We start from the raw sequence: 11,423 nt of genomic DNA, 5'->3' as shown, positions 1-11,423 counted from the left end.
GAGGCAGCTAAGGTATCAGCCAACTGCTCTGAGTGATCTAGGATTGAATCTGGGCAGTCAAAAAATCCTGGGAATCTTTTGAGGTGGTCTATCCTCTTCACCCATGCTGGGAACATAGTGATTGCATGTAGATGTACACAAATGTGGTGCCTGAAGTTCAGCAGACTGTCAGACCATAAAGCACAAAAAACCAGTTTTAATCAGTGTTCATTTTAAAAAAATATTTACATGAAGCCAGAAATGACTCCAATGAATTCTTTAATTAATTAATTTGCTTTAATAGAAGTGAGTAAAATATTCAGTTTAAGCTTTTGAGTTGTGTCATTAAGTAACAAATTGAGTCTAAACAGTAACTCAAATAATACAACAATTTCTGGATTAATTTCAAATATAATCTACTGTTATTAAAAACTGCTTTATAAATTATTTTATTTTTAAACGAAAATAAAAGTTCTAATATGATTTGAATAATATTTAATACCAAAAAATAGCATTATTACATAAGAATATAAAGAAAATGTTAAATACTTTGTAAAATTGATAAATTCTAACATCTGATGATGTCACTTAAATATTTACTCTAAATTTGCCATTTGCAAGTTGTAGAATAAATATTTTATTTTCAGCTAGCCATAGCAATACTAAGAAATTTGAGCTGTTGACATTGTCCCTTATATATTGCAACCATACTCCAATATTTGCAGTCCCACATTTGACAAATAATCTATCTTGATTTCCTTATTTTCATGTGAATCAATTGAAATTTGATAAAGCAAATTCTTCTATAAAACTTTCCTGCATCAAGAGATTATAACTAACAAATTAAATATTTTTGATTGTGTACAAACTTTAAATGCATACCTTGTAAGTAAATAGAAGAAAATTGGAATTAAAATTTTAAACATTACAAATAATATTAACTAAGTAATATATATTTTAAACGTTTTAAGAAAAGTAAAATTTTGTAAATTAGAGATTAAATCTAAATTTGATCTAGAAAATATATCTCACATAATAATTTTAATATATAATAGAAGATAATATTCACATCATGTTTTACTAAACTGTTCAGCATCTTGACATCGTATAGATGAAAAGAACAAATTGGTCAGCATTAATGAATGCTTTTAGCATCAATAGTGAATTTCTCAATAATTGATGTGTATTCAAAACAGTAGTTAAACAAACTACTAATAAGCATCATTTAATCTGTAGTTTTAATCTTAAATTCAGGAAACTTTGAAATATGAAACTTACACTATAAATAATCAAATTGACTGGAATATTTACAACCTGTGGAAAGTTTTTGAACAACAACAGCTGTGCGAAAATGATTGATTACAGGAAGTTTTTTTGTTTGTTAACAAATAATACCAGAATAATAAAAATTCTGGAGTTTGTCTAATAATGAGCTTTTTATTATGCAAAATAGCACACTGCAAAAGTAGTTTGGAATATAAAGAAAATCTTGTCCAAATCCTAGTTTGGAAAAAGTTTTTGAACATAGAAAAAATGTATTAAAGCACTTTCTGTAATGATAATCACACATTAATTTTTGCAACTTAGTTGTCTGAAAGTATGGTCTGCATGTATTAGCATTATTGTTGCCTTTACATTGATCTAAAATGTGCCCTGTTAAAGAATACTGAGGATTTTTGAAACAAAATTGCAACTTTGATTTTGGAAGGAAAAACTCAGAAGTTTTCGATAGCTTGGTCATGCTGTTTCAACAGTAAATTACATGTGGAAGAAATGTGAAAGCATAAAAACATCGAAGAGAACTGGCTGATCAAGAGCAGCAAGCAAGAATCAAGATCATGCCTTAAGATGCATCTGTCTACAAAATCAGAAAGCCACATCAAAAGAATTAAATGTTTAAGTGGGAAGTTCACCATGCCAATGTTTGCAATTGTACAGTTTGAAATCAATTAAATGAAATGGGGACTAAGTTTTGTAGTCAAACCAAAACCATTCAGGATGAAACAACACATGAAAAAAAATGAATGGAATGAGCAAGGCATTACCAAAAGGGTATGAGTAACGATTGGGAAAAAGTTTTTTTTTTTTTTTTGATGAAAGCAGACTCTGTGCTTGATGTGGAGACAATGCTTGGACAATTTGTATGGTGCAGAGCAGATAAAAATTTGACAAGAATGTCTTTTGCATTAGAAATTATGGTTGGTCTTAGATATTGAGCTGCATGTAAGCAAAAGGCAAATGTGAACTGTTTTCTAAAAGAAATAAATGGGAAAGAAATTTTTGACAGACTTCTGATTCCTGTAGTGGAAAATTAATCTGGGGATGAAGAAGTTGTTTTCCAGGATGATAACGCAAGTTGTCATTGTATGAAAAACATAAAAGAAATTTTGAAAAAGAAAAACATTAAATCTTTACTTTGAACACCAAACAGCTCTGATTTAAATGTTTTTGAAAATTTCTGGGCTAATGGAAAATGTTAGTGGGTGAAAAACAACCTACCACAAAGAAATAATTGAAAGCTGCTTTGTTGCAGAGCTGGAAGGAAATTAATAATGACTATTGCTCAGAACTTGTTAAATCAATGCCATACTGTATTAAAGCTGTCATTAATCCAAAGGAGGTCCACCAAAATATTAAAGAATTTCCATTTCTTTTTTGGGCTACAATTTGAAAAATTTGTAGACCTATAAATTCCCACCGTCATCTATCTTTCCTTAATCTTGAGAATGGAGTTAGATGACAGACAAGACCAGATAGGGAAAATTTAGGGGCAGGCCCTGATTAACTATATATGAACTTCTGATGCAAAGCAGAAGTTCATATACAGTATGGTTATTTCAATTTAAAATTTTTCCCTGAAAGGTGTTAATGATGACTCTATTGTTAAAGGAAAAGTATGATGTACAGGGGCAAGCCACTACTAATTTGAGGTGGAAAGCATATATTTTAAATTAAAAAATGATTAAAAATTTCAGCATGGCATTGTGATGTCACAATAAATAATTGTTCATTTCTACTGTTTAAAAATTTTTTTCTGAGATGGGAATGTTCAAAAACTTTTTCCAGACTAGATTTTGGATAAATTCTTTTTCTATGCTCTGAATTATTTTTCTAGTATGATATTTTGCATGATAAAAGCTCTTATCATTAGAAATAAACTCAAGAATTTTTATTACTCTAGGATTATTTGTTAACAAATAAAATTTCTACAATCAATAATTTTCACATAGCTGTTGGTTTGAAAATTTTTTTTAATGGGTTGTACAATAAATAGTTAATCCACATTCAATTCCCAGCATTCGTTTTTCAAACAAGTATTTTCATTCTTTTAAAGGATCATCTTCAGGTTCAGCAAACAAATTATACCTTAGTTATTGATTAGTTAATAAAAATTAATCTTTGGCTATTTAATTATTCATACACTGTCTGTCTAAAAAAGTAACTAAACTAGTTCCAGAAAAAATGCACAAATTGAGATACAACTCTATTATGATCCATTTAGTCCTACAATGGCTATGATCTTACAATGTTCATGAAACAAAACTGCTAATAGACCTCTTCTATGGTGCCCTTGTTCTCTTGTCACACTTGCTTGAGTGTCTTAAATCATTATACTGATACCTTCATGTGAACTTTGATCTTTAGAAAGAAGAAAGTCTACAGGTGCCAAATGTGGAGCTCCCGGGAGGAAAGTACTGGGATTTGCATATGAGCAAGGAACTTGGATGACAATCCCAACCAAATGCATGGGAATCATTCTTCTGGTACAGGTCTGGCTTGACATGCAACTTCTGCTATCATTTGGCATATCACATGATAATCTCTGGTCAGAAGAGAGCAAAGTTTAGACATTTTCAATCAACAGTGTGTTGGGAGGCTTGAATTCACATTCAGCCTTTATGGAACCATTGAAACTATCTAAAGATGTCCTGAGCACTGAGTCCCATAGACTTGTTTCAATAGCTGGAAGATTTCTGACAATTTTGCCAAGTTTCAAACAAAACTTAGTTGCTACCACATTGCTTTGCAAGATTGATGATGCAGGAAAATTACATTAATGCTTTGTGTCAAGCATTAACAGAACACATTAATGTAGTGTTTCCCAACGTTTTTTGTGCTATGCCCCACCTAAGCCTTTCTAAAATTCTTATGCCCCCCTAACATATACAGCAGCTATATGGTTAACTTAAACTCAGGACGTGTCCATTTTCGAATTGCCCCCGTGGGGCGTGGGCCCCACATTGGAAAACACTGCATTAATGTATGCTTGACAATAACACATTCTTGCAATATGAAATAAATTACATAGCAAAATGACAATATTAGCATATGTTACATTTATATTCTTGGCACATATGCTGGTCACTATAAATATTCAGTCTAGTTACTTTTTAGACAGATGGTATTGTCTGAAATATTTCATGCTGAATTTCATCATTAGATTAAATTAAATTCAAACAAGTATGGTGTAATAAAGATTGTAATATAATAAAGAATTAAAAGTATATAATTGAAAGAAAAACACAAAATACATCTACATATTTAAAATTTATTTTTCAAACCATTTTTTAAATTTTACAAAAGTACAATTTATCAAATTTTCATTTAAAAATTTTAATATATTTGCAGTATTTATTAAATCTGTGTCTGTGTGCATTCTATATAATTTGATTTTAATTAAGTGATAAATTTGCAACATATTAAATGATTTCAAAAAATAAATAAATACATGTTAGAACAACGTTTTTCAAAAATTTCAATTTGCTTATTGTGCTTTGAAGACTTTTATAGATTCAAATATCAACAAATTCTCCACAAATGGAGTTACATAAGTTTCATTGTCCTGCATTAACTGTCAATCCTCTCAAGCTGCTCCTAATCATCTAATGACGATCAAATCAAAAATGTGCAAGATGACCTTAATATTAATAAGCCAAATTGAACAAAAAGTTAAATAAATTGCACCCAATACTGACTTCTTATATGAGCATTGACATGTTAAATGCACATGGCAGTGATTTATATAATACATGAAATGGTAAAATGATGATACAAGATATTATTTTATAGATATTTTATGCATCAGTTTTAAAACTGTACAAATTTCATAAAAAATTTAAAATGTACAATGCTCAACTGTATACAAGTTACAACAATTTTATATATAAACAACCATAAGGACAAAATTTTATGATTAAAAAATTGTAAAAAATTTCCCAAATTAGATTATTTTTTAATTCCCACAACCTTGGCTTATTTATTAATGATTTAAAATGGGTGGGTAAATTCATTTTATTCGTTGTGTACTTAATGGCAGTGTAATGACTAGAAGTCATTGTTTGTTCAGTTGCATATTTATCTTCAACTGCAAATAATACAGTTTTGTTCAGCAACTATTATTGTACTAGAAAATCATTAGATCACATTTAAAAACTAGTAAAATTCAAGTGGATAATGATTTTACTAGTATGCATTTGATCGTCCCTTTTTTTTATCACTACTTGGTGGGGTGAGTTCATTTGCACTTATTTCTGCAGGCTTCTTCTGTGTTAGAATTTCACTTTGTCGAAGTTTTGCTTTATCCTAGGAACAAAAATTTATTTTAAAAACAGAAAAATTTATAAACAAATTTAAGCATTTAATTAAATTTACCAGTAATTCCAAATTAACATTGTGATGTTGAATATTATATTTATGTTCTTGCAGATCTACATTTGGTAAATTAATATAACTTTCTCCACATTCCTGAACAGTAAGAGCAAATGGTAACATCCAATCTATGCATGCAGCTATATCAGACTTCCTAAGACCTATAAATAACACAATTAAAGTTACCACCACCATCATCATCAAACAGAATTTTTTTAAATTAATAAATATCCACCTGAAACAGCAGTTGCAATTCTCTCTGACATCATTAAATATACTGCAGATGCTGCTAATGTTCTATAGGAAAACTGTAAACAATCAATATCCAGCATACAGAGATCAATCAACTGTAAAAGAAAAAATTTCTATTAGAAAATAATATAATCATATCAAAATATTTTGTACAATTTAATATACTTGTATATAATCCAAAATTTGATTATCATGAATAAATTGACAAAATAATTTTTTAATAAATAAATCTGCATTAACTATAAAGTATGTGACTGAGTATTTAATTTTAATAAATTTAATTTGAACACAACTAACACCATTAAATTTATACATTTTTAGTATTACAATTCAAGGAACAAATTATTTCATAAAAGGAAATAGAACATTATCTCAATCAATTTTTAAATTTATTTTCTTAAAGTATTATTTAAATTGATTAAAATATTATATCACATTTTAATATAAACAGATGTTTGACTAAAATATGACATTAAATGGAAGTATATATGTATGTTAAAATATCCATACTTGTGAGAGCTTCAAAAATTGATGACTTGAAAAATCAGGTAGCAGAAAATTTTCTTTATCATTGTTTCCTTCTTTAATTGTAGCCAATTGCAAATATATATTTAGCCAATTGTTCACTGTAATTGGCATAAGGTCCCAGTTTAATGCCTGAAATTAAAAATACAGATATAGTTTTATTATAAAGTATTTTAAAAAGACATTCAATAAAAATACAAATGAAAAATTACTTTAAGAATAACCATTTCTTTATCTAAAATTTCATCTTCTCTACAAGATCCATCTGTAATGTCTGCAAAATCACTTATTTTTGGAGGATAAATTTCCTAGAAGAGAACATTTTAAATCATATAAAATAATAAAGTTTAAACACTTTAAATTCTAAAGCATATTATTATTAATTGAATTTGTTTAAATAATATAAATCAGGTTTAGTTAAATATTCATATTTATTTGTGATTATAATTTTTTTCCACAGATTTAATACTTTGAAAATACCAAACTTGTAAAATTAATACAGTATTCATCTTTTCATTTATTTTTTTAATTTTTACTTGTTTTCTATTGGCAAGGTGATATATATTATATCAGAGTATAATAAATTATAAAAATTAAGAAAATAAAAAAAAATCTAGGAAATAAAATAATTACAAGGAAATAATTTTTAAAATTTACCTCAATTTTAGAAGCAATAAATAGGGCAGTAACCCCAACTAGTTGGAGTTGTTCTTTAGGTATATCTTCCTGTACACTGAGGTAGCGGTCAACAAAATCCTGAGATAAGTATAATGTTTCTCTATGTAACCGATATGAATCACACACCTATAATTTTTAAAAATTATTTTAATGATTATTTTCATAATGCATCTAAAAGGTAATTATAATAAGCTAACACACAACTTTTTTAATTTTAAACTTACCTCAATTAGCCAATCAAGTAAGATTGCTCGCATTCTTGAATTTAGTGCTGGATGCTGACTCAACATGTTATGATTTCTAGTATAAGTTATATCTTTTTTCACTAGTACATCCCAAACATCCTGAGAATTTGCCCAATTGAAATAAGGCAAAGGTGACTGCAAAGAATGTGAAGACTCAGGTGTAAACAAACAAGTTAGGCTCCTGAAATTACTAAATGAAACTAAATCCACTGGAGTTTTATTTCCAGGATTGTTCTCTTCTTTATTAATGTCTTCATAAATAATTGAGCATGATTCATTGTTGTTATTTCCATTTTCAGATATCCTTTTTAGTTTTGTTTCTTTCTAAAAATTAATATAATAATAATATTAAATTTTAAAATAAATATCCTTACTGTACAAAATAAAACTTTACAAATTTTTTTAATTTAATTGTTTTTTTAATATATGTAAATTATCATCTTACAATTTAAGAAGAAATGTAAACTTAATAACATCTGCAACTGATTATAAAAGTTAGATAAACAACACAAGGAATATTTGAACTAATTCCCAAGATATTAAAACTGCAAAGTTTCTTGATATTTAATACTGATAAGTTTATTTATCAAACTTCCTGATTTAAAAAAATCAATAAAGTGTACATAGATAATAGTGTTGTACAGTACATATATACTGGTAGTGCATTCTATATAATTTGATTTTAATTAAGTGATAAATTTGCAACATATTAAATGATTTCAAAAAATAAATAAATACATGTTAGAACAACGTTTTTCAAAAATTTCAATTTGCTTATTGTGCTTTGAAGACTTTTATAGATTCAAATATCAACAAATTCTCCACAAATGGAGTTACATAAGTTTCATTGTCCTGCATTAACTGTCAATCCTCTCAAGCTGCTCCTAATCATCTAATGACGATCAAATCAAAAATGTGCAAGATGACCTTAATATTAATAAGCCAAATTGAACAAAAAGTTAAATAAATTGCACCCAATACTGACTTCTTATATGAGCATTGACATGTTAAATGCACATGGCAGTGATTTATATAATACATGAAATGGTAAAATGATGATACAAGATATTATTTTATAGATATTTTATGCATCAGTTTTAAAACTGTACAAATTTCATAAAAAATTTAAAATGTACAATGCTCAACTGTATACAAGTTACAACAATTTTATATATAAACAACCATAAGGACAAAATTTTATGATTAAAAAATTGTAAAAAATTTCCCAAATTAGATTATTTTTTAATTCCCACAACCTTGGCTTATTTATTAATGATTTAAAATGGGTGGGTAAATTCATTTTATTCGTTGTGTACTTAATGGCAGTGTAATGACTAGAAGTCATTGTTTGTTCAGTTGCATATTTATCTTCAACTGCAAATAATACAGTTTTGTTCAGCAACTATTATTGTACTAGAAAATCATTAGATCACATTTAAAAACTAGTAAAATTCAAGTGGATAATGATTTTACTAGTATGCATTTGATCGTCCCTTTTTTTTATCACTACTTGGTGGGGTGAGTTCATTTGCACTTATTTCTGCAGGCTTCTTCTGTGTTAGAATTTCACTTTGTCGAAGTTTTGCTTTATCCTAGGAACAAAAATTTATTTTAAAAACAGAAAAATTTATAAACAAATTTAAGCATTTAATTAAATTTACCAGTAATTCCAAATTAACATTGTGATGTTGAATATTATATTTATGTTCTTGCAGATCTACATTTGGTAAATTAATATAACTTTCTCCACATTCCTGAACAGTAAGAGCAAATGGTAACATCCAATCTATGCATGCAGCTATATCAGACTTCCTAAGACCTATAAATAACACAATTAAAGTTACCACCACCATCATCATCAAACAGAATTTTTTTAAATTAATAAATATCCACCTGAAACAGCAGTTGCAATTCTCTCTGACATCATTAAATATACTGCAGATGCTGCTAATGTTCTATAGGAAAACTGTAAACAATCAATATCCAGCATACAGAGATCAATCAACTGTAAAAGAAAAAATTTCTATTAGAAAATAATATAATCATATCAAAATATTTTGTACAATTTAATATACTTGTATATAATCCAAAATTTGATTATCATGAATAAATTGACAAAATAATTTTTTAATAAATAAATCTGCATTAACTATAAAGTATGTGACTGAGTATTTAATTTTAATAAATTTAATTTGAACACAACTAACACCATTAAATTTATACATTTTTAGTATTACAATTCAAGGAACAAATTATTTCATAAAAGGAAATAGAACATTATCTCAATCAATTTTTAAATTTATTTTCTTAAAGTATTATTTAAATTGATTAAAATATTATATCACATTTTAATATAAACAGATGTTTGACTAAAATATGACATTAAATGGAAGTATATATGTATGTTAAAATATCCATACTTGTGAGAGCTTCAAAAATTGATGACTTGAAAAATCAGGTAGCAGAAAATTTTCTTTATCATTGTTTCCTTCTTTAATTGTAGCCAATTGCAAATATATATTTAGCCAATTGTTCACTGTAATTGGCATAAGGTCCCAGTTTAATGCCTGAAATTAAAAATACAGATATAGTTTTATTATAAAGTATTTTAAAAAGACATTCAATAAAAATACAAATGAAAAATTACTTTAAGAATAACCATTTCTTTATCTAAAATTTCATCTTCTCTACAAGATCCATCTGTAATGTCTGCAAAATCACTTATTTTTGGAGGATAAATTTCCTAGAAGAGAACATTTTAAATCATATAAAATAATAAAGTTTAAACACTTTAAATTCTAAAGCATATTATTATTAATTGAATTTGTTTAAATAATATAAATCAGGTTTAGTTAAATATTCATATTTATTTGTGATTATAATTTTTTTCCACAGATTTAATACTTTGAAAATACCAAACTTGTAAAATTAATACAGTATTCATCTTTTCATTTATTTTTTTAATTTTTACTTGTTTTCTATTGGCAAGGTGATATATATTATATCAGAGTATAATAAATTATAAAAATTAAGAAAATAAAAAAAAATCTAGGAAATAAAATAATTACAAGGAAATAATTTTTAAAATTTACCTCAATTTTAGAAGCAATAAATAGGGCAGTAACCCCAACTAGTTGGAGTTGTTCTTTAGGTATATCTTCCTGTACACTGAGGTAGCGGTCAACAAAATCCTGAGATAAGTATAATGTTTCTCTATGTAACCGATATGAATCACACACCTATAATTTTTAAAAATTATTTTAATGATTATTTTCATAATGCATCTAAAAGGTAATTATAATAAGCTAACACACAACTTTTTTAATTTTAAACTTACCTCAATTAGCCAATCAAGTAAGATTGCTCGCATTCTTGAATTTAGTGCTGGATGCTGACTCAACATGTTATGATTTCTAGTATAAGTTATATCTTTTTTCACTAGTACATCCCAAACATCCTGAGAATTTGCCCAATTGAAATAAGGCAAAGGTGACTGCAAAGAATGTGAAGACTCAGGTGTAAACAAACAAGTTAGGCTCCTGAAATTACTAAATGAAACTAAATCCACTGGAGTTTTATTTCCAGGATTGTTCTCTTCTTTATTAATGTCTTCATAAATAATTGAGCATGATTCATTGTTGTTATTTCCATTTTCAGATATCCTTTTTAGTTTTGTTTCTTTCTAAAAATTAATATAATAATAATATTAAATTTTAAAATAAATATCCTTACTGTACAAAATAAAACTTTACAAATTTTTTTAATTTAATTGTTTTTTTAATATATGTAAATTATCATCTTACAATTTAAGAAGAAATGTAAACTTAATAACATCTGCAACTGATTATAAAAGTTAGATAAACAACACAAGGAATATTTGAACTAATTCCCAAGATATTAAAACTGCAAAGTTTCTTGATATTTAATACTGATAAGTTTATTTATCAAACTTCCTGATTTAAAAAAATCAATAAAGTGTACATAGATAATAGTGTTGTACAGTACATATATACTGGTATACAAACTATTAAGTAAATCAATTAATTACATATATAATTAGCATTAAAAAAAGATTTTAATATATATATATATATA

The 11,423-nt window shown here is 26.8% G+C and overlaps 2 protein-coding genes across 2 annotated transcripts in view; both read right to left on the bottom strand.

Annotated features, from left to right (window-relative positions):
• Nucleotides 1–4,618: 4,618 nt before the first annotated feature.
• Nucleotides 4,619–8,220, bottom strand: LOC111626310 (G1/S-specific cyclin-E-like). Its single transcript, XM_023369631.1, has 8 exons — nt 8,191–8,220; nt 7,308–7,652; nt 7,063–7,209; nt 6,618–6,713; nt 6,391–6,537; nt 5,864–5,975; nt 5,632–5,789; nt 4,619–5,562 (listed from the first exon to the last, which is right to left on the bottom strand). Exons 1-8 carry the CDS (start codon nt 8,218–8,220, stop codon nt 5,443–5,445), a joined length of 1,155 nt encoding a protein of 384 aa, XP_023225399.1. The 3' UTR covers nt 4,619–5,442.
• Nucleotides 7,995–11,423, bottom strand: part of LOC111626309 (G1/S-specific cyclin-E1-like) — a 4,762-nt gene continuing 1,333 nt past the window's right edge. The window contains exons 2-8 of the mRNA XM_023369630.1: nt 10,666–11,010; nt 10,421–10,567; nt 9,976–10,071; nt 9,749–9,895; nt 9,222–9,333; nt 8,990–9,147; nt 7,995–8,920 (exon numbers count right to left, since the gene is read on the bottom strand). Coding sequence (XP_023225398.1) covers nt 8,801–8,920; nt 8,990–9,147; nt 9,222–9,333; nt 9,749–9,895; nt 9,976–10,071; nt 10,421–10,567; nt 10,666–11,010 — 1,125 coding nt within the window. The 3' untranslated portion in view covers nt 7,995–8,800. The remainder of the gene's footprint in view (nt 8,921–8,989; nt 9,148–9,221; nt 9,334–9,748; nt 9,896–9,975; nt 10,072–10,420; nt 10,568–10,665; nt 11,011–11,423) is intronic.

Source organism: Centruroides sculpturatus, unplaced genomic scaffold, assembly GCF_000671375.1.
Source record: "Centruroides sculpturatus isolate CEXI.00-Female unplaced genomic scaffold, Cexi_2.0 scaffold182, whole genome shotgun sequence".
Classification (NCBI taxonomy): Eukaryota; Metazoa; Arthropoda; class Arachnida; order Scorpiones; family Buthidae; genus Centruroides; species Centruroides sculpturatus.
This window is presented reverse-complemented; position numbering and strand designations above follow the sequence as displayed.

Excerpts from the sequence above, each read along its gene's own strand:
- LOC111626310 (XM_023369631.1), bottom strand. The coding sequence starts at position 8,220 with ATGATTAGGAGCAGCTTGAGAGGATTGACA. Across the intron at positions 7,210-7,307 it reads TACTTGATTGGCTAATTGAG|GTGTGTGATTCATATCGGTT; the intron begins GTAAGTTTAAAA and ends TAAAAATTATAG. Across the intron at positions 6,538-6,617 it reads AAGAAATGGTTATTCTTAAA|GCATTAAACTGGGACCTTAT; the intron begins GTAATTTTTCAT and ends TTTTAATTTCAG.